General features: G+C 41.0%; 1 protein-coding gene and 1 long non-coding RNA gene across 5 annotated transcripts; one reads left to right on the top strand and one right to left on the bottom strand.

The window, feature by feature from the left end:
* Positions 1–6737: 6737 nt before the first annotated feature.
* On the bottom strand, positions 6738–16132 carry LOC127907686 (uncharacterized). The gene is made up of 2 exons (XR_008065448.1): positions 12311–16132; positions 6738–7384 (listed from the first exon to the last, which is right to left on the bottom strand). It is a non-coding gene; the product is annotated as an uncharacterized LOC127907686 (long non-coding RNA).
* A 217-nt stretch (positions 16133–16349) lies between these two features.
* Positions 16350–22719, top strand: LOC118395055 (methyl-CpG-binding domain protein 3-like). Of its 4 annotated transcripts, none has more exons than XM_035788838.2 (7): positions 16350–16499; positions 19264–19426; positions 19511–19648; positions 20095–20185; positions 20274–20451; positions 21129–21287; positions 21492–22719. In XM_035788838.2, exons 2-6 carry the CDS (start codon positions 19322–19324, stop codon positions 21280–21282), a joined length of 666 nt encoding a protein of 221 aa, XP_035644731.1. In that variant the 5' UTR covers positions 16350–16499; positions 19264–19321; the 3' UTR covers positions 21283–21287; positions 21492–22719. The 4 variants fall into 4 exon arrangements, with proteins under 4 accessions (XP_035644731.1, XP_035644730.1, XP_035644729.1 ...); XM_035788837.2 differs by lacking the exon at positions 16350–16499 and adding an exon at positions 17020–17188; XM_035788836.2 differs by lacking the exon at positions 16350–16499 and adding an exon at positions 17878–18010.
* Positions 22720–27326: the final 4607 nt, after the last annotated feature.

The raw sequence follows: 27326 nt of genomic DNA, 5'->3' as shown, positions 1-27326 counted from the left end.
GTAACCCACTTGTGGTACAATTATGCTTAGACATAACAGGCTAGTCTTGTATAGTTGGTGAAACTATTCAGGCTTATTTGAGGTGATCTAATGTTTTGATCGTCTAGTGTGCGTGCCTTATCTCGCTCACCTATTTAGTTTGTTTACACATTGTCTCGGTGACTCAAAATATTTTTGGTTATTTGTTTACTGCATCCATTTGCATTGACCCAGTTAACAGTAAATGTCTCCTGAGGCTACACGGTTTTTGGGGCCTCACTTTAATTTTAAAAGTTTTGAGCGTCATTTATGCCCAGCAAACGTTCAACGTTGCGCACACTTAGTTTTTTGGTATTGGTTGTAAGCTGTCTCAGCTTCAACTAGACTACTATTATAATTACTATTTTTGATTGTCTTACTATGATTTCCTTACTTCAAATTAGATTTTTGGCTGAGAGCCTTTATACATTTAATTTATTTTCTCTCTCAATGCCTGTTATAAGACTGGGAATACAATTATATACATCTACAAGTGGTGCTTTTGTCATTCCGTTTGCACAAGGGATTCGCCTTTTTTTTATTTGAAAAAATACATACAAATCTTTCTTTTTGCTGCTTGATCCACTAACAAAACGCGACTTTAAAGAGCGGGACTGTGGGTTTAGGTTTAAGACCGCACTCTCACAGACATACTGTGCGAAGAGAACATGTTCTATTTAGGCTTGTACCTCGTTTGGGGAGGTATTGTCTGGGATGGGGGGCAGGTTGAATTGTTCAGTTCTAATGTTGTCATTCTGTCTTTAGTTTTTTTTATCTGTTTTTTTTCTGTACTTTTTCCAAACATTTACCACCGTACATTATTACTCTGAGACAAGTTATTCTGGGGGTTTTGGGCGCTCATTGCTTTTCCATTCTATGCTCTAATGACAGGGTTGAATAACGGGAATGCCCAGAGGGGCCGAAATAATACGATCAAGTACATTTCTTGGAATACCAAAGGGGTTAACAACCCGGTGAAGCGTAAGAGGGTGTTGACACACTTAAAGGGTATGAATGCAAATACTGCATTTCTACAAGAGACTCACTTGAGGACTGGTCAGCATTTTAGTATGCGTAAGGACTGGGTCGGTCAAGTGTTCCACTCGAACTTTCATAGTAAATCAAGAGGTGCTGCTATTCTGGTTGATAAAGCTACTCCCTTTGTAGCTTCTGAGGTTATTGCTGATCCTAAGGGACGATACGTCATAGTAACCGGTGAACTGTTTTCTACCCCTCTTGTTTTGGCTAGTGTTTATGCTCCCAATTGGGATGACACAAGTTTCATTTCTTCCTTTCTGTCTACTATTCCCAATTTAGATTCTCATTTGTTGATTTTAGGGGGGGATTTCAACTGTAAAATGTCCCCAGTTCTTGACAAGTCCTCACAAACAAATACAGGCCCATCTAAATGTGCCCTACTTATTCAATCCTTTCTTCAGAAATATGCTATGTTTGAGGCCTGGCGTTTACTACATCCTACAGATAGACAATATTCCTTTTATTCTCATGTTCATCAAACATACTCCCGGATTGATTACTTCTTTTTGGACAAAACTTCTGCCTAACCTTCAGCAGTGTACTTATGAGAGTATTGTTATCTCTGACCATTCACCATTAGTGCTTGAACTAGAGTTTCCCCAGCGACCTCCTATGTGTTATCAATGGCGTCTCAACCCCATTTTACTCTCAGATAAGGAGTTTGTCAATTTCATCTCTTCTGAAATCACCTTATTCCTAGAAACTAATTCAACACCAGGTATGTCCTGCTCTACCATATGGGAGTCTCTCAAAGCATACCTACGTGGCCAAATTATTTCTTATACAGCCAACCAAAACAGAGTTCGCTCCCAGCGACTTCGGGACCTGAGCGAGTCCATAGCCACACAGGATGAGAAGTATGCTACGGATCCTTCCTCTGATCTGCATAAAGAGCGCCAACTACTCCAATCTGAATTTGATGAGCTTTCTACCAGGCAAGCTGAACAGTTACTCTTGCGAGCTCGATACAAAGTCTATGAACAAGGTGACAAGTCCAGTAAACTCCTTGCGCATCAGATCCGTAAATCTGAGGCCTCACGTTTAATCCCACAAATAAGGACCCGGTCTGGTGCCACCACAGTTATACATAAAGAGATCAATGATCAATTTAAACAATTTTACTCTGCGCTATACACCTCTGAATCCCCTCAAGACCCCTTGCTGATTGACTCCTTCTTTAATGGCTTGAATATGCCTTCAATTGATACAGACTCCCATGACTATCTAGAAGAAGAATTTACTCTTGAGGAGATTGCAACAGCAGTGTCCGCAATGAAAAGTGGTAAATCACCGGGTCCGGACGGTTTTCCAACCGAATTTTACAGGATGTTTTCTGGTCTGCTTTGCCCATTCTTGTCTCGACTATTTGCAGAGTGTCATTCTCAAAACTTTTGGCCATGACTGTATGTGCTGTTGAAGCTAACAACTCAAACACATGGAAACCATAAATATTGTTTACATCACTCGTTAGAGGACAACCTGGTATCCTAGGAATCAACTTTGAGGAGTTGGTGAGGTAACTTCGGTCAACTCTGAGTTCAGTTCGAGATAACCAGTCATGTGAATGTGGCTCACCTTTTTAAGTCAGGTATATTTTTATGGCAACAAATCCTTCAGAACTAACCTGCTCCTGGAAAGGCTAACTCCATTTATCCTTAATGACGTGTCTAATAGTGATGGGTCGTTCGCGAACGAGTCGGCTTGTAGGTGAACGTTGGGAGCCGGCTCGCGTATCAGAAGAGCCAAATCTATTTATAATTTTTAAAAATGATTAAGATATGAATAATCAAAAGATTGAAATGAATAGAATGAACTAATTCAAAGAACATAAAAAAAAGAAGTAAAATAATATAGGCCTAAATGCTCAAGCACTCGTTCTGACTGTCTGCTCAGACTCACCTGTTGTTCCTATCAATCAGACATGCAATGTCAACCAAGGAACCAAAGATGCGTGAGGGAGGGCCAAGCCAACTCATTCACAGTCACACACTGTAGCAGCCGAGGAGAGAGAGGAAGGACAGTTGTGAAAACAACAGCTGGAAAATGAGTCAGAAGCACAGTAGCATTTGGATGCATTTTAATAATGAAGACTGTTAGTGAACATTGTAGAATTTGCCAAAAATCTCATAAAGCCGGTTCTACACATAACCTACACCGGCATATGTGAACTGTGAGTTCAGCGACAGACACACCTCCGAGAACTTAGCAGATGAACTGTTGAGAATGGCAAGTAGATGGAAAAGTGGTATGTTGTGTTTGCAATAATGCAGCTAACATAACAAAAGCCCCCCAAAAATTAAAATGGACCCATCATCCATGTCTTGCCCACACAATCAACCTGACTGTAAGAGATGCTCTGAAGGTGATGAAGCCCACTGTGGACAAAGTGAAAGCAGCTGTGGAATACTTCCACAGGAGCACAGTAGGTGCTGAAAAACGAAAGTCTACACAATGCCAGAAGGGGGTGCCTGAGCTGAGGCCTAAACAAGACTGCACTACAAGGTGGAATTAAACCTTTTATATGTTGAAGCGGTTTCTTGAGTCAAAGGATGCCATCATCTCTACCCTGGCCATTGTCAATGCACATGCTGATGTTCTGACCCAAGAGGAATGGGAGGTGGTGGAGGAGCTGTGCAGTCCTGGAACCCTTTGAGCAGGTCACTGTAGAGATCAGTGGAGAGAGGTACAGTAAGCAGTTATTACTACACCATTATTTAATCCAGTATTAGATATGTAGATGAGAATGTAGTATCAGTAGACAACGTGAACCTGAACTAATAAGTTGCTGTTCTTCTTTTTCAGCTATGTGACAGCCTCAAAAATGCTACTCCTGTGTAAGGGTCTGCAGCGAATCACAGCCAGCCGCCAGAGAGAAGCAAATGTAACCACATGACAGAAAAGAGGGACCAGTTTAATGTTTTAAGTCGGATGCTGTAGTTTTGCAAATTGTTATTTATTTTTCTTTGATATGGTGCAATATTCTATTATGCTGTTCAGATTGTATTCGTTTTGAATGGTTAGATTTATATGCACTTTGTTTTATATACAATAAAAAGTTATACTTTAAATCCACATGTTTAATAGCATTATTTTTCATAACAAACCAATGCATTTTTAAATGCATTGTGGTTAAGGTGGACTATGATTTCATTTAATAGTTTGTTTTGAATTGTTGTAACATCAATCATAGTCAAACTATCGCTAACTGTTTGACTTGAAAAATTACAAAACATATTTTTGCCGTTTGGGAGCCAAAAGAGACGGCTCTTTTTGGTGAGCTGAACCGAACTCGGCTCACTGAAAAGAGCCGGAATGCCCATCACTTATTAGTGTCTGAGCTGCCTGTTGAGGACCAATAAAATCTGATTCATTCCATTCATTTGAGGAAGACTGATACATTTTTATTAATCAATGTTTTTTTTGTGTAAAAAAAAAAAAGTAAAATTTTGAAGTACCTATCACATTATCATGTAATGACAGAATGCAGTTCAAACTTCACGCACAGTAGAACGTTTGTATGAGAAATACAATTATTATTCTGATAATAATTTTATCGATAGGAGTGGGAGGAAAGGTGCGCATGCATTGATAAGCACACCAAAGACGGCATTAACGATAAGTAATAAAATAAAGGTGGCACTTGTAAAAAGCATATTTCGCGCCGTAAAAAAAATTCAAGTTTTGATTTCGGTAAAAATTCATAGGTGGCACAGGTTTGCAAATGGATTAATGTTTCGGCATTGTCACAATGCAGAGTTCGACTTGCCATGTGCGCATGTCCGGCCCTCCCTTTCGGCAAGAGTAGGTCTTCACCTATGGCGGCACTTGAATTTGAGGCTGCATTTTGACAATTGGCTGCCGCTCTCTAGCGCTCCTGATCCGCTACTACACGGCCCGCGGCACCCCAGCCATAGCTTTGCTACAGTTCCCGCCCCCACCCCATTCCCGCTTCTCCCGAAGTTCACTCCCACTGTCCTTGGTAGCTATGGTGATGTGTGTGTTTATATGCGTTTATCCAATTGTGAAACATTAATCAAAATGAATCTGCCAAATAAATTATTGTCTTTTTTTTTTCATTTTTTTTTCATTTTTACGTTTGTGAGTTACGACGATGATTAGTGATTGAGGCAGTAACGTAAACAGCAACATTCAAACGAGGCTACAAAGAAAACGTTTTATTTATTTTATTTTTTATTAACAACAAATCAATACATAAAGCACATGAGGGAACACAAGCATACATAGATGACAAACAATAGACAATCGAGCTAGGGGGTACAATATCACATTACAATTACACAAGGACCTTACGGGACATGCATATACTTACAATTCTAACAGCTTTTTTGTTAGTAGAGCATTTAACCGTCTTAAAATACAGTTCAATTTCTTTTTGTAGGATACGAAAATTTGGTTTTCTGTTTGTAAATTTACATTTGTGTCTATGACATTTGGCCAAAAGAATAATGAAATTAATTACATAAAAATGATTCCGCTTATTTCTATTGTATGTAAAGAATCCTAACAGTACATCTCTCCACAATAGTGTAAAATCTTCATAAATGTGTTCAATTATAAACCTACTGATGTCTTGCCACAGTTTTCTTACATGCATACAATGCCAAAAAAGATGCAAACTGTTTCTGGGTGGTCATTACAAAAGGAACCATTTGAGTTGATGTTTTCCTTAAACTTCTTCATATAGTGGTTGGCAGGATAATATTTATGAATAATTTTAAAGGAAACTTCCTTAATTTTGTTAACAAGTAGGTATGTGTGTGGCAACATCCAAACTTTTTTCCAACAGATATTATCAATAAATCCATTCCAATAAGGCATGACATAAGGTATATAGATAGATACAACATCCTGCTGAAACAAGGATCGTATCGCTCTGTTGTTGAATGGACTAAAAGATAAACAAATCTTTCCTACTGATGAGTCAACAGGGTCAATAGAGGGTAGGCTCTGAGGGTCAGGTCTTGATACGTTTTGATACGTTCCTGAATAGCAACACCTGAGGGAATGGCATCTAAAACAATTGCAAAATCTTTAGGTGTTACAGGGACCTTGTAAAGTGATCATTCTTTATAACTGAGTAAAAGACCCTCTGCATTTACCAGTTGGCTCACCAATAGGATATTATTTCGGAACCAATATTCTAAAAATAGAGAGGTATTTTTATACAATATATCCCGATTATTCCATATATAATATATGTGTGGAGAAAAATTGTGTTTATAAATTAAGGACCATGACAAGAAAACCTGCCGATGAAAAGCAGAAAGTTTCACTGGAACTTTGTCAATATTATAATTGCAAAACAACATGAAGCTACAAAGAAAACTAATGGGACTGTAGCGACTGTGTTGACGTCAAAATCAGGGGTGTGAACTAGGTTTCTATTCAAGCGTTACATCTTAACGTGTCATGTCGTAACATACAGCACGCATAAAGCAACTATTTATGTCTTTACAACCTCTCTCCACCAGGTGTAGCACTTCTATCATCCTTTAAAAACATGAAATGGACCGTGACAGGGTACCTAGTCATTTTTTGCGTCATCATTGCATGCGATCATCATTCTCAACGCCGCTGTTTACTTCTAAGATCACATTAGCACCGCCCTAAAAACAGATTCAAATTCGACACAAACCTTCAAATAGGTAAGTAATGACACATTATATAAACTCTTTATAGTGTTTTATTTACATTTTAGAGGTGATAAGTTGGACAGATCGAGTGAAAAAAAACAGTTTCCCACCTCGACATCTTTCCTTCTCACTATCACACATTAAAATCAAATCAAATCAAATGTATTTATATAGCCCTTCGTACATCAGCTGATATCTCAAAGTGCTGTACAGAAACCCAGCCTAAAACCCCAAACAGCAAGCAATGCAGGTGTAGAAGCACGGTGTCTAGGAAAAACTCCCTAGAAAGGCCAAAACTTAGGAAGAAACCTAGAGAGGAACCAGGCTATGTGGGGTGGCCAGTCCTCCTCTGGCTGTGCCGGGTAAGCAAGGAGTCATCATGTCAGGTAGTCCTGGGGCATAGTCCGAGGGCTCAGGTCCTCCGAGAGAGAGAAAGAAAGAGAGAATTAGAGAGAGGCATATGTGGGGTGGCCAGTCCTCTTCTGGCTGTGCCGGGTGGAGATTATAACAGAACATGGCCAAGATGTTCAAATGTTCATAAATGACCAGTATGGTCGAATAATAATAAGGCAGAACAGTTCAAACTGGAGCAGCAGCACGGCCAGGTGGACTGGGGACAGTAAGAAGTCATCATGTCAGGTAGTCCTGGGGCATGGTCCTCGGGCTCAGGTCCTCTGAGAGAGAGAAAGAAAGAGAGAAGGAGAGAATTAGAGAACGCACACTTAAATTCACACAGGACACCAATTAGGACAGGAGAAGTACTCCAGATATAACAAACTGACCCTCGCCCCCCGACACATAAACTACTGCAGCATAAATACTGGAGGCTGAGACAGGAAGGATCAGGAGACACTGTGGCCCCATCCGAGGACACCCCCGGACAGGGCCAAACAGGAAGGATATAACCCCACCCACTTTGCCAAACCACAGCTTCCACACCACCAGAGGGATATCTTCAACCACCAACTTACCATCCTGAGACAAGGCTGAGTATAGCCCATTAGTTTCGCTTCCCCACCCACCATTTTTAAAAAGACCGACGGGCTCATTGCCTGCTTGAATTATGCAGAAACTGGTTGCGTTTAGGTCATGTAATTGATTCTGTTGGAAAGGGGAGAAATTGTGCTTTACAATGGTATTGACATTACAGTTGATCTGGAAGTATTACGTTTTTGGGGCACTAAAATGAGGGCAATTTTACGGACCAAGGCGATGTACGAGTTTACGTTAGCCTAACCTAGCCTGTTAACGTTAGTTAGCTACTACTAGTGGATATAATTTGAGCTAAAAGTCATCTATAGAGATTTGAAACAACTTGCTACCATTTCTAAGAGACTAAAACTATCAGGAAGTGAATATATATATATTTTTTAAACAATGAGAAAGGAGTCACAATCTTTAAACCAAAGAAATTCGGGGTGAAATGTGTGCTGCAATGTCCATCAGCCGGTGTGGAGAATGACAAGCCTACGTGGACAGGCCATTCATTCGCCGAGAACGACGAGCCCTTGTTCGCTGATTCTAGCAGCGAAGAGGGCAAACCGGAGGAGTCAGAGCCATGCACTTCCACCGATGATGACAGCTCTCTGGCCTGACAAGAACAGGTGGTCGCACCAGGCCTAGCAACACCTCCAAACAATGCCAGCGAAGACCCTACTATCTTGAACCCAGACTCAGATTCGTCGTTCCCCGTCCCGGATGACAGTCGTGGTGCTGCTGCTAAATCCGACTCCCAGACAAAAAACATAAAAGATCCCGGTGGGTTGCCAAAATATAAGAATGGATCTTTACGGGATATGTTAGTGCAGGCTGGGCCACATCAGGATAAGGAGGGGAATTTCACAAGAGATGAGGGGCAACGAAGGTTTTCGGTGGCCCACTACAATAGGAGGATGGCGAACGGGGCGAGAGTGGAGAGACCAAGGCTTGTCTATTCCAAGCAAAAACGATGCAGCCTTCTGTTTCTGCTGCAAACTTTTTTCAAAGTGTAAATCTGCGCTGGTCAGGGATGGAACCAGGGACTGGAAGAATCAGTGTCACCTCCTCAGCTCGCATGAGAAGTCACATGACCACCTAGATAGTTTCCAGAGGTGAAAGGAGCAGGAGATCTGTCTGGTGTTTTAGCAAACTCAGATGATTTGATTTCAGGACCATGGACAGCTACCAAGCTAAAGAAAATCGCTGACTGCAACGCAGCACCACAGCAGAGGAAAGAGGCCACACTAGGTGGAGACGAAATAAATCAATGCTGATGTTGGACAATCGAATTCGATATGTAAATAAACAAAATTCTTTAAGGCATAGGCATAAAGCTTATTTTACACTGCTCCAGCAAACGAGGGCCGCCATGCATTTATGAAAGCACTCCTTTCCAAAGCTCAAATGATCTTACTCTGCTTTACAGTTCTATAGGAATATTTAAATATGTTATATAAAAGTGTTATTTTTTATTGTAATTGTAACAATTATGGGGTCGTGCCATGTGTGATAACAGGTGGAATATTATTTAATAAGAAACTCGGTAGTAGGTTGCATAGTGATAGCAACAATGTAACTCGCTAAAAATTCCCTTCTGCCTGGTAAGGGACCTCCTATATGTGCATGCGTCCATCAAAAAATGTTTATGGGCATAAATATAGAATTACATAGATAATTGGAGCTTATTTCTTCATCTTCCAAAAAATAAGTGGTAAGCCTCCCTGTTTGACAGAAACAATTATCCTATCCATAGATGTTGGTATAGCCAAATTCTCCAATATTGTTCCATGCACTATTTAAATACCTCCATGTCTGAGAACGGCTTGGTGTGTTTGACTAAAACCAGGGCTTGAATTGAGTCACATACTCTTTGAGAAAAGGGCAAAAATTATATATTTTGTTCGCTTTATATTTTGAAATAAATACATAAAACGTATCCAGATTATGTCAAGCGTTCTATAACAATGCTTAACTCGGTGATGCCTTATGGTAGAAACAAGCTCTAAAATGCCCGTGAAAGACGTGACTCCGATGCATTGATTCCTCACTATGACAATCTGATGTTCAAACTGCAGCCAATAATATTCGAGGATATTTTATATTTTGAAATGACTTTGCTATTCTGTCCCTATTAATTGAGCTTTTCTCTTTCTGAAAATATTTTTGTTTCGCATAGGGTGGAAGAACGTCCAGGACCGACCCTGCATGTGCAACATGCACCCACTGTTGCAGCCTGTTAGAGTTAGCCGCAGGCGGACGACAATATCCACTGTCATGGTACGGATGAAGCCTGAGCTGGTATGTGAAGCTAACAAGCTGGCAAGCTTTAGAAAACCCTGAGTTGATCGAGCTTGTTTCATAGTACACCACTCTGCTGAAGACAACCAGCTATTTTGATTTAGGGGTCGCCAAAACAGAAAGAGAAATGCAACCCTTATGTGTCAATCACTCATATCGATTTCATGTTGAAATCAATAGAAAGAAGAGGGAGTCAGGTTGCACGTCCTGTTCAAACTAACACTACTGAAAAACTACATGGACTCTGGGAATACTATGTATATCACTGATTAGAGATCAACTTGTAGGACAACCTGTAGAAGACAGAGGGTTTACATTTTGGATTGTTGCATTTTGTTTCAAGTGGGTCGCCAACGTGGAAAGGTAAACACAACACTATTTTGATAATCACTCATATCAATATCAACTTAAAAGCTATAGAGCGGGAGCAAACGTTTGGGTGCTATGCACTGTTTAACACTATTCAAAGGCTACACTGAATCTGATATAAGTTTTATGTCACTTGCTTGAGGAGAATTAGCTGAAGACCGTCATCTAATTTTTAGAATGGCAGATTGAAGCAATCGATTTTGTCATCATGAATACCAAACTTTTATACTAACCACTAATCTGAGATAAAAGGATGTGTGATTGCCCTGAAGTCAATGTGGCTCTAGAAAGATCTCTCATAATGACAAAGCAGCAGCCAAGGCTCGCATTCGCCGGTTACTATTAACGAACACAGATTGTCAATGTGACTCAACAATAACCTGTTAGCCCACTGGACTAAAGATATGGGACCAGATCAGTCTGAGCGCGAACAAGTCTGCAGAGCATAGTTCACCGATCTACCTCTGTTTAGCAGTTACCTTCGAACGCAACATTGATGGCAATGATGGGATAATGGGAAATAATGTAGTCTCCCTGTATGATTCTCATCGTCAGCACCCAACTAGGGTTGGGTGCTATCTAACCCTGACATTCTGACGTCCCTTGGAAAACATTGTTGTGTTCATTTGAATTGACGAAACCACATACGTTCCCTGCCTGTCTCAAATGGCGTGTTCCGTATACCTCTGGGAATTAGAGACAAAATACGCAGAGTACGACCCTGCCTCACACAGGAAGCGGCGCAGGTCCTAATCCAGGCACTTGTCATCTCCCGTCTGGATTACTGCAACTCGCTGTTGGCTGGGCTCCCTGCCTGTGCCATTAAACCCCTACAACTCATCCAGAACGCCGCAGCCCGTCTGGTGTTCAACCTTCCCAAGTTCTCTCACGTCACCCCGCTCCTCCGCTCTCTCCACTGGCTTCCAGTTGAAGCTCGCATCCGCTACAAGACCATGGTGCTTGCCTACGGAGCTGTGAGGGGAACGGCACCTCAGTACCTCCAGGCTCTGATCAGGCCCTACACCCAAACAAGGGCACTGCGTTCATCCACCTCTGGCCTGCTCGCCTCCCTACCACTGAGGAAGTATAGTTCCCGCTCAGCCCAGTCAAAACTGTTCGCTGCTCTGGCTCCCCAATGGTGGAACACACTCCCTCACGACGCCAGGACAGCGGAGTCAATCACCACCTTCCGGAGACACCTGAAACCCCACCTCTTTAAGGAATACCTAGGATAGGATAAAGTAATCCTTCTCACCCCCCTTAAAAGATTTAGATGCACTATTGTAAAGTGGCTGTTCCACTGGATGTCATAAGGTGAATGCACCAATTTGTAAGTCGCTCTGGATAAGAGCGTCTGCTAAATGACTTAAATGTAAATGTAAAATAGCCAAAGGAATGTGTTATTAAAACGGACTTTAAAAACGTGGGTCTGCTGCAGGTATCACTTGCTCTCTGCTTTACCTTACGTTAAAATAAGTCCTGCACATGTGGCATATGTACAGAAGCAAGTGATAACTTTTATTTTGACGAATTTGGAAAGTCTGTTTAATAATATGTTCCTTTGGATATTTTGTTACAAATTCCGAGCGGTATAAGAAACAAACTCCCTAACAATCGGCAGAGTAATATCTCCGACACTGAATAGTCTCTTTTGATTTCACACAACAGTTTAATAATGGAACATTAGTCAATTTAATCATGTTTACATACTGCTTTCATAATCTCATATGTATATACTGTATTCTATTCCACTGTACTTGGTCAATGCCACTCCGACATTGCTCGTCCTAATATTTATACATTAATTCCATTATTTTACTTTTAGATTTGTGTATTGTTGTGAATTGTTAGATGGTACTGCACTCTTGGAGCTAGGAACACAAGCATTTCGCTACACCCGTAAAAACATCTGCAAAATATGTGTATGTGACCAATACAATTTGATTTGAACAGACCTTGAGGTCGTCAGACACGTAGCCATGTTAAAATACTCCAAACCAGAAGGTGGCAGTAGCGTTGCACGGCAATGCATGTCTGTGTGTTGTTTAGTTCATGGTCTAGATTCCAATGTTAGCTAGCTCCGCTGCTGTTGTTATTTTGTAGAAAGCCGTTGTTGATACTATCCAGATGGCCACAGCTAGATAACTACATAGCAAGATGACGAAGAAGCACTTTAATTCGATCTCCATAATTCCACTACCAGCCCATCGCTAGCGAGCTAACATTAGCATATTCGCTAGCTAGCGCAACATAGCTAGTTGGCTCAGGACAATGCTCTCGAGTGGCGCAGGCACTCGTCTCAGTGCTAGAAGCGTCACTACGGACACCCTGGTTCGAATCCAGGCTGTATCCATATGGGCGGCGCACAATTGGCTTAGCGTTCGCCCGGTTTTGGCCGTCATTGTAAATAATAATTTGTTCTTAACTGACTTGCCTAGTTAAATAAAGGTACAATTTAAAAAATGCACCAACTCGGTAGCTGTTTCATGGAAAGCAATCCATTGTGATTTAATTATGTCATTACTAGCTACAGTGGTTAGCTTCCTTGGAAGTATTTAGTGTGCATTGCTTCTGTGCACTTAGCTACTTACTATCCCATATTGCATATGAAGAGTGACTGGCTCATGACATTTAACCGTGTATGTATGGAGAATGTCATTTTTTCAATTTTGTTGTCACTCCTGTTGGCTCCCCACGTGGGGGTTCATGCTCTCTGGTTGGCTCAAAGTCAAGTCATTGTCCACTGACGAGCATTGAGATTCTGACAAGTAGATAAGACAGGATCGTCGCTCATCAGTAGGAAAGATTTGTTTCTCTTTTGGTACATTCAACAACAGAGCGATACGATCCTTGTTTCAACAGGATGTTGTATCTATACCTTATGGCATGCCTTATTGGAATGGATTTATTGATAATATCTGTTGGAAAAAAGTTTGGATGTTGCCACAAACATACCTACTTGTTAACAAAATTAAGGAAGTTTCATTTTAAATTATTCATAAATATTATCCTGCCAACCACTATATGAAGAAGTTTAAGGAAAACATCAACTCAAATTGCTCCTTTTGCAATGACCACCCAGAAACAGTTGTGCATCTTTTTGGCATTGTATGCATGTAAGAAAACTGTGGCAAGACATCAGTAGGTTTATAATTGAACACATTTATGAAGATTTTACACTATTGTGGAGAGATGTACTGTTTGGATTCTTTACATACAATAGAAATAAGCGGAATCATTTTTATGTAATTAATTTCATTATTCTTTTGGCCAAATTTCATATACACAAATGTAAATTTACAAACAGAAAACCACATTTTCGTATCCTACAAAAAGAAATTGAACTGTATTCTAAGACGGTTAAATGCTCTACTAACAAAAAAGCTGTTAGAATTGTAAGTATATGCATGTCCCGTAAGGTCCTTGTGTAATTGTAATGTGATATTGTACCCCCTAGCTCGATTGTCCATTGTTTGTAATCTATGTATGCTTGTGTTCCCTCATGTGCTTTATGTATTGATTTGTTGTTAATAAATTAAAAAATAAAATAAAATTTAAAAAACAAAACAAAGATAGAACATGAAAAAAAAAAAAAGATAGGATCGTCGCTATGGGGTCTACACGTAGCAGGTACAGCATTTGTTCTAGCAAAGACAAAACGGCACCCCACTGTAATAAGTAGCAGTCTATCGTTAGTGAGATTATCAGTGTGTTTCATGCTGAAATTCAAATGTAATTTTATTCAACATTCGTGAAACACAGTGCACGTGAAGCTAGCTGGAAGGTTTTCGGCAAAGGATTTCTGTGCGCGGATAATGTCCAAGAGGGATACATCTGTGCATCGCGACTAGGTGGTATCCTAAATCTTTCACTTCCTTTCTTCCTGATTTCATACCCGGATATGCAGTATTATCTCGGTATACTTTATACAATGTGAAATCGCCACAGTAAATTCTCAGATCTTCACAATATATTGGGTTTAGTGGTCGATTTGGGGACCAGTGTTTCCGCTGCAGTCATTTAGCCACGGAAAAATTATTGTCGCCACGCCCTAAAAACATGGACCCTGGAATAATATTTCTGCCGAAGCGCACTTTGAAGATGCTATAACAGTTCACATTTACTAATGAATATATTAATCCGACAACCCCATAGTAGAATAGTTTATCTATTTACCTATCCGGCTTGTGTGTTGGATATGAGAAATATTCCTCTCAAGGCGCATTCATTTTGCAGAAACATCCAAGCAGTCAATGCACAACAATTCTTAATGCAATCTCGAGAAAACAGCAGTTTTTTAATAGCCTTTGTTAAAAAGATGGGGATCTGCACCATTTTAAAGTGTTTAACAGTGTCATGGTTAAGGAGAGGGGAGAGTGGAGCTAAACGTAAAACACGGTACCTTGGGGTAAAACGCCACCCTACCTACAAAATATTTCTAGGGGACTTAAAAAATGGTGAGACTGATTACATTTTTAGTTGAGCAAGAGTAGTGGCAACCAGGGAAAGTGTTTGGAAGAATTGTGGTTTCTGTGAGAAGTACAGGCAAGGGACATGTTACCCTGGCTGGCGGCATACTACCAAGTTACCCTAACAGGTAGGCCGAATTTATATTCACTGTGTTTATTACGTTTTTTGGGACATAAAATATATCAATAGCTAACAAGTTAAAATATCACATTTAGCTAATGATTGGCCCAATAGGGTAAATGCAGATTAGCAACCCCATGCTTTAGCCTATTTATTTGTAGCCACTATTCTGCTGCATCATCAGTTGGGCTACAGGTGATAATGCATCTTGCTAATAGCATACCTGATAATATGGACCATGCATAGGCTATATGCTTTGTACAAAATATGTATGTTACTGGGCTCATTTCAGTTGGTGGAAATTACATTTTAGAATTGTATTTCCATTCATTTTGGAGTAGAATATCCTTTTTAAAATGTCAGCAGAACTGAGCTTCTCAAATATAAATTCTCACCTTGGACTCCCCTTCACCCCCCACTGTCTGAAATCAATTATGTTTTCCTGTTGGTCAGTATGTGCTGTCAGAGACCGGCCAAGAGAAATGGGGACAGTGTGACCAGAGCTGCAGATGTCATCAGACAACTCCACACCAGGGCAATGACAAGAGAAACAACATGCTTTCACCTTTTTCAATAAACTTAACTGGACTTTTCATCCTGATCTTTGACATATTTTTTGGAATAACTGTTGTGCATTTGATGTATTTTGGGGGGGAATTGCTCAGCCAAGGAATCAGGTGGAGGAATGGGAAATGCAGGCATGAGAAATTAACATTTCTCTTATATACCATTGTTATTCCTTTGTTAGTTTGAAGTCTTATTTATGTTGTTGTTAAAGTAAAAAAATGTGTCTTTTCATGGTCCGTTTTCAATAATGGCTGCTGTGACTACTGCTAGTTAGCATGAGGACGAAAACATCCGTTTTCTGGAGAAGTTAGTAGGGATGCACCGACGATATGACATTTTTGGCCGATATCTGATATTTTCCTTTCCAAAAGGAATCCGATACCGAAATTTTACATTTTAGCTATCTTTAAGCGTTTTAGTATAGTTAACACACACACATGGACGCAGTGTTCTAAGGCACTTTATCTCAATGCAAGAGGTGTCACTACAGTCCCTGGTTCGAATCCAGGCTGTATCACATCCTGCTGTGATTGGGAGTCCCATAGGGTGTCGTCCGGGTTTGGACAGGGTAGGCCTTCATTGTAAATAAGAATTTGTTCTTAACTGACTTGCCTAGTTAAAGAAAGGCCACACACCACACTGACCAAAAAGTTATTTTGTTGGCATTTACGTATGTCCCCATTACCAGTAAAACATAATCAAAACCTATTTATTTCACTTGCTGTGCTGTTTCGTTGTTCAGTTGTTTCATTCTCAACCAGGATTGCGTCATACATGTCAAGCAGTGAAGTTTCAGCTCTTTCTGTCTGTGGACTCTTCCTCGGTGCGCACTGTCACTGTTGGGCCGATGCAGGTTTTTTTTTATAGCTAATATCGTCCGTTTCGATATGCATCCATAGAAACAACAATATTTCAATTTTCTTGACAGAGCAGTGTGGATAAATGTACAATTTGGAGGACAGTGGCATATCGCATCCCTGCATTGAGGTATGTTTTCCGACCGATGTGTCGCACTGGCTCCACAGTGTCTTATTGTAACCATGATTGGCGTTCAGACGAAAGTGTCAACAATCGCAAAGGTAGGGTCGGTATCTTCTGGCAAACCTGACATGATGGATAGTTGTTTTCTGGAAAAAGTTGGAATTGGGTTATTTCATCCAGCTTGGTTGATTTTTATATGTTATTATTGTTTTAATTGTAATGTAAAGTGTTCTTCCTGTTGTGAGACAATGTTTGTACTCAGGGCACCATTGGGAATGCGACCCTGGTCTCAATTGGGCTATCCTGAATAAATGCAAGTTTTAAAGTGTTTAGTGTGAAATCTAAATAATTTTGTACAAACAAACAGCTAAACTGATGAGAAAAAGACTAGCAAATGTAGCTAGATTAAACCATATTAAAACACTCAACTGATCCCAACAAAGACAGGACTTCAGTTGGGACTAGTTTGTGGACCAGCGGATGACTTGCTGTCCACTTTATGTAACAGTGGTCTAGCGTTGCGGAGTGATCTTCTGAGTGTCTTGACAAGAGAAAGCAGTGAGGACAGCTGACATCGAAAAGGAAAGCAGATCCACAGAAAAAAATATATAGCCAAATATTTAAAACCCCATGCAGATTCCCGAATCAACATAAATCGAGCAATCACAACTTGCAAGAAGCATGGAGAGGAAAAGGTGGGGTTGTACGACTTGCTCGAATGAGTTGTAAGAAGGACAAGTAGCTAAGTAAAAGACGGTAGCTAGCTAATGTTAGCTGGTCTGCAGTTGAGAAAGCATGTCTAGCTAGCTAACATTGTTTCTCGATGGAGTAGCCGAGACGTTAGCTAGCCACTAAAGTAAAACATCACCCACTTAGGTATCTGTGTACCAAAATTGCAAATGATCAGTGTCTACAGATTACGTCCAATTTGATAAGTAACCATTAGATAGCGAACGATAAGTCATTGATTGCTAACGTTAGCTTGGTAGCAAACGTCAGCTCCCCGCACATTTGACAACAAATTAGCAAGTAACGTTAGCATCAATAGCTTTCTGTTACAAGTCTTTGTTTAGATTTGTGTAAATTGATTCCGATTATGTGGACGTTGTTACTACATTATTATGGGTGCAGTGCTGCGGGTTACCCACAGCAGTAGCTAGCTAACTTTCATTGTTTACTACTATGCAGGGGTGAAAGTAAGGCGGTCAGGTGCGGCGTCCCGGCAAAATAAATAGTGGGGGTACGCCGAACCGGTAAAACGTGAGCCTATCACAAGTAATACATGCCAAAACAACTATAGGCTATTACACAATTATTTAACAATTCTGCCTGTCAGCCCCATGAGCATTTTCGAATTGACTGGAAACTGGGTGTTATACTGTCCATATTGCGTTGTGGTTTGAGGAGAACGCTTATATTCAGTCAAGGCCGTGATGAGTGGCGGACAAGGCTGAGATTAGTGGCGGAGACCGAGGCGTGCGAGGACAACAGTGAATGCGTCAATTCAGACTACAAGTGTAAGCCTCATGACAATCGCAGAATGGCATTACCAATACACGTAGGTGTTTTGTAACAGATGTCTCGTCCGCTGGTGCACTGTTGGTTTGGATGCTGAAATTATTTTGTGAGCGGACGAATGTGCGCGGGTAGCCTACGGGAGCGCATTTGTTAAGTGATTGTTTGGCAATCAAATGAAAACATCTGGCTGGTTGTGTTTATTAAAAGGCATAGGTGGCGTGACCACAATGCTAGTTGAAGCTAAGCCTTCCCTAAAGCCAATTGAATTAAATTGGCAAAATTATATAGCCTAATTAGCTTCTATCTATACCGAAATAAATAAAATCATTCGAAATAGGCTACTACACCAGAAAGCATGATTTGGCCACAGAGGATCATTAGCGTATTTGAAAAAACGCTGTGAATTGTTTTAAATTGCATAGCCTGCAGTCGGATAGATGATTGTCGAGCTGCTACTGTCAGTGAAACGCGGAGACCTAGCCAGGCATATCGCAATATTAAAAATCACAATCGCGAAAAAACCGGTTATAAAGCAAATGGATATTGCTGTAAAGAGATGCCAACGAAAGACTCCAATCTGTCTTTTAGGTGTCAAAATTCTTAAAACTTAATTGAGCAAACAGTAGCCTATTTTATTGTCACCAGCAGAGAACATCGGCCATAGCCCTGGTGAGTGCGTATTCACTGTCTTTGTCATTGGGTTTCTTTTAGATAGTAATTTCCCCCTCCAGGTTAGATGGATGTTGAATTGTATTTCGTAGGCCAATTATGAGTCAGGCATAGTTTTTGATATTTTTGGCAGAGTAGGCTACCCTGTTACAGGGGGGGGCCTAGTGGTTAGAGTGTTGGACTAGTAACCGAAAGGTTGCAAGTTCGAATCCCGAGCTGACAAGATACAAATCTGCCGTTCTACCCCTGAACAGGCAGTTAACCCACTGTTCCTAGGCCGTCATTGAAAATAAGAATTTGTTCTTAACTGACTTGCCTAGTAAAATAAATTGTAAAAATTGTAGCATTAAAGAAAAATGTGCAGGCTCTTCGTGTCCCATACCAGTAAGACATTAAATCTACTTTCACCCCTGCTACTATGGTTGTTTTGCAGGCTGAGGTTTGTGAATTAGGCCCATTTGTAGTCTTGTCAGTGCAACACCACTGACCTCCACAATAGGTTTGTGCCTCTTGTACCTGCAGGTTTGTGCCTCAATTCATTGTTTTTTTGTTCTCCTGGTGGCCTGTTTTCCTGCACCTTTAGTGACCCTGGTAAGCGATTCCTCAGCAAGCCCCAGCTAGCTCGTTACCTGGGCAACACCATGGAGGTGCACGCTATTGACCCCCGTGCAGGAAGGATGCTAACGAACAAACTGCACAGGAACAGGCACAAGCATCGCTATGACAACAACAACCATCAGATCAAGGTGAGGGAGTTTGAGTCCAGGATCATGTGTAATCTGTTTGAACATTGAACTATGATCCCTGACCTGTTTCTGTCTGTGTTGAAGGTTAAGCCGGACCTGAACACGACCCTACCAGTCCGACAGACCGCATCCATCTTTAAACAGCCGGTCACCAAGGTGACCAATCACCCTAGCAACAAAGTGAAGACGGACCCCCACAAGGCTGTCGACCAACCAAGACAGGTGAGTCCAACGATGCTCTGCGCTTATTGTTTGTCTTTTATCGATACCGTAATGTTATTTATTTCACTGCTGCCATATGGTTGGTAGATGAAGTCATCTGCTCTGGCCTAGTCTTTGAAAACGTATTATTGCAAATTGGGATGAGTCACTCGATTTATCAAGCTGACTTAAATGTCTAATGCAGCTGTTTTTATCTCAATATCAAATCATTTCTGGGTAACAATTAAGTACCTTACTGTGATTGTTTTCAATTAAAATAGTCAAAAGAAACAAATAGAGTAATTTCTCAAGAAATAATTTTGCTAGGAGTGGTCTGAGTGAGAGTCCTCATTGGACGAGCATAATGGGAGGGCTATGTAACCTGAACTAACTGTTAGAGGTTTTCCATAAATTATGAAGCACATCATTATGTGATGGCGAGCTGTTTACCCACTGTTTGTCCTCAGCTGTTTTGGGAGAGGAAGCTGAGTGGTCTGAGTGCGTTTGACATTGCAGAGGAGCTGGTCAAGACCATGGACCTTCCCAAGGGCCTACAGGGTAAGTACACACAGCAGTGAGTACTTGAGACTCATAAACACATAAAACCAATGTTTTGGGATATCTGACTCTGTAAATCTCCCCCCAGGTGTTGGGCCTGTGTGTTCAGACAAGACCCTGCTCTCTGCCATTGCCAGCGCCCTGCACACCAGCCCCACACCCGTCACTGGTCAGCTGACCGCAGCCGTGGAGAAGAACCCTGGGGTGTGGCTCAACACCACCCAGCCACTCTGCAAGGCCTTCATGGTTACCGATGACGACATCAGGTAAAGTACACACACAACTCAGTGGTCTGGCTCAACAACACCCAGCTACTGTTGGGCCTTGTTGTTAAAGAGATAGTTCACCCAAATCACAAAATGACACATTGGTTTCCTTACCCGGTAAGTAATCAATGGACAAGGTATGACAGCAATTCATGCTTTGGTTTAGTTTGCTGGCACTGTTTCCACATGCTAACGTTTTAGCATTAGTGACACAAATCCCAGTCATGGGATCGATATTAGCATTTTTTACGCATCATGTCCAAATCATCCGAAATAATCTCTGATTGTGAAGCTCAACATTGTTTCTTATAAAATGTGTGAAAAATCTGCCACATATCATGTTCAAATCATCAATAAGTGACAAATATTGAGATTCACAATACATTTTAGATGATTTCGGATGATTTGGACATAGTGCATAAAAAATGCTAATATCGGTCCCGTGATTGGGATTTGTGCCACTACTGCTAAAACGTTAACATGTGGAAACCGTTCCAGGCAAACTAAACCAAAGCATTGGATTGCTGTCATACCTTATCCATAGACTGCTTACAGGGTTAGGAAACCAATATGCCATTTTGTAATTTGGATAAGTATCCCTTTAAGCCTGCCACGAGGACTGTCATCCATCCATTGCTCCCTAACCCCTCTCCTCTCTCTCCCTCTGGTGTATGTAGAAAGCAAGAGGACCTGGTCCACAGTGTGAGGAGGAGGCTGGAGGAAGCTCTGATGGCGGACATGTTGGCTCACATAGAGGCCTCCACCAACGAGGCAGACACAGACGCTCTGAAGGAGGAGCAAGCCGAGCAGGATGACAAGGAGGACGTATAGCAGAGGTAGAACGTAGAAATGAAATAGCTAGTTACTTTGCCTTTAAGAAATGGCCTAGGTGTGGGTTTGTTAGTAATACTTTGTAACGAGATAACCAGGGTAGCTAAAGTTCAGAATTTAAACGTTTACATTATTCTGTGATTACCGGTAGTACCACAGACAAAAAAAAACTATTGATTTACTTGCAATCATTTTTCTCTCTCCTACAGGGTTGGTGATTGCGACAGAGAGCTGCCTGGAGCACAGTATTCTACCCATACACACACCAATACACATACAGGACATTCACCAGGTTCTGACTAGCATCTGTCAACATGAAGGACCCTCTCTCGTCTACGTCTCTCTGAATTGTTGTTGACCGTCTTCAAGACAATCTAAATATATTTTTGACCAATTTAAATGTAATTTTGAATATTTTTTTTAAGCTCTTAGACGAGGCTTTGACGTTCAGAGTTCAATTCACTCATTTTTACCCTCACTAATTGTATGGAATGTGGAGAAGTATGTATGGTGCTTTAGGCAATATAGTCTTGCCCTCTTGTGAAGACAAGTTTAAGATTAAAACACAGTGTGCGTGTGTGTGTGCGCGAGAGAGCGAGAAGTGTGTTTTTGGGAGGGGGAGAGAGTGTGATTGTGGGGCACCACTCGGCCCATTCCAATTTTCCATCTGGTACCACTCAGTATCCTTTGCCCAAGTGGAGAATTAGTGAGTGGTTAGAGGGGTGCATATTGGGCAAGGGACCACATGCTGTAAGATGACATTTGGAGGCTCAAAATTTACTTTGCAAAAGACTACCTGTTTCAGAAGTCAGTCATAGATAAGCATGCATCATGATCTATTATGGCTCTTGTTATCTCTAACTAATAATTGGATTCTGTGTTCTCCAAACTGTCTTCTGGACGGTCATGAAGAGTGGTGCTCTGCACAGAGGTTGAACAGGCTCTCATGTCTCAAACTCTCCCATAAGTTCAAAATGGTGCTAATTTAGTCTGTTCTCATCTTTCTAGATGTATTTGCTTTCATGTTACATTGATGATCTGTCAATAGGTGCGACGGCTGACGTAGACGGCTACTCTGAAATAGTTGCCTATTTGGGATTTTGTATTTTTTGTTGTTGAAATCGTTGCTGTGTGGCAAGTCACAATTATGCCATAGTTATTTAACATTGGTTGTTTTTAGTAGGTTTTAAATGCTGACATTTTTCCCTAAACTTGTTCTTGATTTGAGTTCTGAATGGGAAGATCATTCACTGTCAGAATGATCCCTCCATGTAATGTTATTGTTCAGATTATGCTTTATAGTTTAAAAAAAATCTTTGTTTCTATAGAGGGATTTGTTACCATTTTCTCTTGAAATTTGAGGTCAAACATCAAGCAATTAATTCTGGATGATTATTTTTTTTCATATAACTAAAATAAATGCTAACTCTTTTGTAATTTGTGTATTGTCTTCTTTTAGACCAGGGGTATTCAACTCTTACCTTATGAGGTCCAGAGCCTGCTGGATTGCTGTTCTAACTGATTATTAATTGCACCCACCTGATGTCCCAGGTCTAAATCAGTCTGTTATTAGGGGGGGGACAATGAAAAATGCAGTGGAACTGGCTTTGAGGTCCAGAATTGAGGACACTTGGCTTGTGCGAGCAGTGGACGACCTGGAGAAGATTCATCACGAGACTTGTGTGGTTTTGTAGGCCACCTAGCCAGTCTCGAAGTCAGGGATGGGTAACTGGCGGTCCCCCTTTTTCAGGCCTGTGGATCAATTTCCACAAACAAAACAAAAACATTTTATTTAGGAACTCTGTGGGGGTCTCAATTTACTGTTGAAAGTTAGAATAGTAGAATACACAAGGTGAAATTTGTTTGTGCATCAGCAGTTTTTCCTCTTAGGTTGGTCACTGACAGTCACTCAGATAACACTTTTTAGATTGGTAAATTAGTCTGGCCAGCTATGTAAACTTGCATCAATCATGGTTAGTCACTCATTAAAAACATCAAACATTTATCTCTTCCCTATGGCAAAATGAGTAGAATTAAATGATACTGAACAAAAGTATAAATGCAATAATTCTGTAGATTTTACTGAGTTCATATAAGGAAAACGGTCAATGGAAATGCATGTATTAGGCCCCTAACCTATGGATTTCACTTGACTGGACAGGGGAGCAGCCTTGGAGGGCATAGGCCCACCCACTTGGCAGCCAGGTCAGCCAACTGGGGAGTCAGGCCCAATTGTACACTCCCTCAAAACATGCGAAAACATGTCTGGCGTTGTGTGAAAATTAGTGGCCTTTAATTGTCCCCAGCACATTTTTATTTAATTTTTTTTCTCAAATATATTTTACTGTGACCTGCTGTTGACTGTCAGGCAGTGAGGCAAGCTGTTGCTGAGTGAGTGAGTGGTGGGGAGAGCCAAAGGGGTGTGTGTGTGTTGATAGCACTATAGTTATTGGCTGAGTCACTTGATTGAGAAGAGAGAGAGCAGCACGCATGCTCTTTGTAGGTAGGCTATTTAGATTGTCATTATGGAGAACTATTTCCAACCCTTTTTCCATAAAACATATTAATACGCTAGAACTGATACACATCATTATAAACTGGGTGGTTTGAGACCTAAATGCTAATTGGCTGACAGCTGTGCTTATATCAGACCGTATACCGTATACTGACAGCCGTGCTATACGACAAAACATTTATTTTAACTCCTCTAATCACGTTGTTAATCAGCTTATAAGGTACCTCGGGGGTTTGTGATATATGGCCAATATACCACGGCTAATGGCTGTATCCAGGCACTCTGCGTTGCATTGTGCGTATATTCTAATTTTGACTGGGTAAAGAAAACGGTATCAAGCGAAGTGCTTTATGCATGCTCGTTATCATTTATACATGTTTCCTCCACTCCAATTTTATACAATTTCCTTTTTATTCCAGTTTTAGATATTGTTGTCCATTCAGAACATTCATCTTCACCAAATTTACTTGACCCGCTGCTCAATTCGAACTCGGCATCCACTTCCGCCATCTTCTCCTAATCCCGCTCTGTTGTTCTCTACCGCCAACAGGTAAAAATAGTGCCAATCAGGGTTGCCAGGTCAAGCAAAATGTATTGCCCTATGACCACCCAAGAGAGGAGTTGCCATATTTATACAATAAACCATTTTCCAATGACGTTATCGAGCCAATTAGGAAGGAATATCTTAGTACCTTGTAATGACGTTGGAAGCAAAATTAGGGTTTCCTCAAAATAATAACAATTGCAAGCTATGACATTGAATTATTAAGGAATATGAATATGTGGCAAGAGAAAATATAATTTACCCTTATTAAACACGCCAGATCATTGTCCATCAATGGATGGCGATTTAACTCGTTTGACTGCAATAAGGCACAAGGGGGATGACACAAGGGCCAATATACCACAACTAAGGGCTGCTCTTAAGCAAGACGCAACGCAGAGTGCCTGGTTACAGCCGTGGTATATTGGCCATATTTCACGAACCCCCAGGGGTGCCTTATTGCTATTATAAACTGGTTACCAACGTAATAAAACAGTAAAAAGTAACGTTTTGTCATACCCGTGGTATATGATCTGATATACCATGGCTTTCTGCCAATCAGCATTCAGGGCTCAAACCAGGTTTATAATTGTACATATATTACATTTGCGCATGTGCATAACTATAGATAAATCTGGCAGGAGAGTTTGAGAGGATCTCGAAATCTCTGAGCAAGAAACACTTGGATGAAAATAAAAAAACTAATGTTAGGCTATTTTCTGGCAATTGTGCTGTTATAATGTGCCAGATGTTAAGACTACAAACCGTTATAAATGGCCCATTTGTGAGATTGACTCCATTTCAATAGGCATAGGCTACAGACTCAAATCTGGGTTTATGATTGTAATTACATTTTGCCATAGTTTGCTTAGCTAAATGCAGGAGCTTATAGCCCCTGATAGGCCCCTAATTTCAGTGTACAGTAGCCTAGACAAGATGTAGGCAAGATGTGAACGATTTAGCAGCTTGCTTAGTTCAAATTAACAGACTAATTTATTCAACATGAATAACGAGGCGATTTTGAAATAAGAAAGTGCTTGTGTTTCCCAATAGCCTGCTGGAATAGGCTACTGAGGATGGGGTTATAATTTCAATCACTGAATTAAATATATATAATATGTCTATGAACTGAATATGCTTATCAACGACAGCTAGTGAAGCTGGTTGAGAGAATGCACTAATCCATCACATTTTCTCACAGTAAAGTGTAACCTGTGTGTTTGCTTGTTTACGTCTGTCTCCTACCCTGTTCCCTTTAACTCTTCTCCTGTTCTCCAGGACCTAGGGGTTCTGCCCAACACCCGGACGTAGGTCCACCTCATGTCCTCCATTACCAACCACCCTCCAACTTTTCATTACATCATCTACAGCTACTGTTATTGTCATGTTGTCATTATCTGCTAAAAAAGTGTTCTTGCTCTATCATACTGGGCACTTAAATATGTGAGATACAGAGATTAACGAAAAACTCTAGCACTGCAAACACTCAAAAGAAAAAGGGCAGCAGTGCCTGGACTTTGCAATCTCCCTCTTCAAGTCCTCCTTCTGAGATTGGCTGCCTGTTGAGAACAAGTGACAAACAGAACCTCCCACCCACACAGCAACCACCTCCATATTACACACCAGAATTCAGTATTTAAGTCTATGATTGCCATGTGAGTGTACAAAAAAATCTGTGAAAATAAATGAATGACACAGCTCTATCAAAACAATATCAACATTTATATATTCAAATCTTAAATATTGCCAGGTTGGTTTTCACAGCTGTTTCACAAGGTGTTAATTATTCTAAATTGTAAGGTATCCTTTGATGGTATATATTAATTCCACATTATTCATTGTTGTATCCTAGGACCTACAAGTGATGTTCTGAAAGAGCTGCAAAATCTGGACCCCTACAAATCAGCCGGGCAAGACAATCTGGACCCTCTCTAAAATCATCTAAAATGATCTGCCGAAATTGTTGCAACCCCTATTACTAGCCTGTTCAACCACTCTTTCATATCGTCTGAGATTCCCAAAGATTGGAAAGCTGCCGCGGTCATCCCCCTCTTCAAAGGGGGTGACACTAGACCCAAACTGCTACAGACCTATATCTATCCTACCCTGTCTTTCTAAGGTCTTCGAAAGCCAAGTTAACAAACAGATTACTGACCATTTCGAATCACACCATGCCTTCTCCGCTATGCAATCTGGTTTCAGAGTTGGTCATGGGTGCACCTCAGCCACGACTCAAGGTTCTAAACGACATCATAACCGCCATCGATAAGAGACATTACTGTGCAGCCGCATTCATCGACCTGGCCAAGGCTTTTGACTCTGTCAATCACAACATTCTTATTGGCAGACTCGACAGCCTTGGTTTCTCAAATGATTGCCTCGCCTGGTTTACCAACTATTTCTCTGATAGAGTTCAGTGTGTCAAATCGGAGGGCCTGTTGTCCGGAGCTCTGACAGTCTCTATGGGTGTGCCACAGGGTTCAATTCTCGGGCCGACTCTCTTTTCTGTATACATCAATGATGTTGCTTTTGCAACATTCTCTGATCCACCTCTACGCAGACAACACCATTCTGTATACTTCTGGCCCCCCCCTTGGACACTGTGTTAACTAACCTCCAGACGAGCTTCAATGCCAACGCAAGTAAAATTAAATGCATGCTATTCAATCGATCACTGCCCGCACCTGCTCGCCCGTCCAGGATCACTACTCTGGACGGCTCTGACTTAGAATATGTGGACAACTACAAATACCTGGGTGGCTGGTTAGACTGTAAACTCTCCTTCCAGACTCACATTAAGCATCTCCAATCCAAAATTAAATCTAGAATTGGCTTCCTATATCGCAACAAAGCATCCTTCACTCATGCTGCCAAACATACCCTTGTAAAACTGACCATCCTACCGATCCTCGACTTCGGTGATGTCATCTATAAAATAGCCTCCAACACTCTACTCAACAAACTGGATGCAGTCTATCACAGTGC

Source organism: Oncorhynchus keta, chromosome 15 (genome assembly GCF_023373465.1).
Source record: "Oncorhynchus keta strain PuntledgeMale-10-30-2019 chromosome 15, Oket_V2, whole genome shotgun sequence".
In the NCBI taxonomy this organism is placed as follows: Eukaryota; Metazoa; Chordata; class Actinopteri; order Salmoniformes; family Salmonidae; genus Oncorhynchus; species Oncorhynchus keta.
This window is presented reverse-complemented; position numbering and strand designations above follow the sequence as displayed.

What these genes read in the sequence shown, in the direction of transcription:
- LOC118395055 (XM_035788836.2), top strand. Translation starts at nt 17,988, where the DNA reads ATGCGTCAATTCAGACTACAAGT. An exon ending in CGTCAATTCAGACTACAAGT is followed by an intron (nt 18,011 to 19,263) that starts GTAAGCCTCATG and finishes CTGCACCTTTAG; the next exon opens with TGACCCTGGTAAGCGATTCC. An exon ending in CCTTCCCAAGGGCCTACAGG is followed by an intron (nt 20,186 to 20,273) that starts GTAAGTACACAC and finishes ATCTCCCCCCAG; the next exon opens with GTGTTGGGCCTGTGTGTTCA.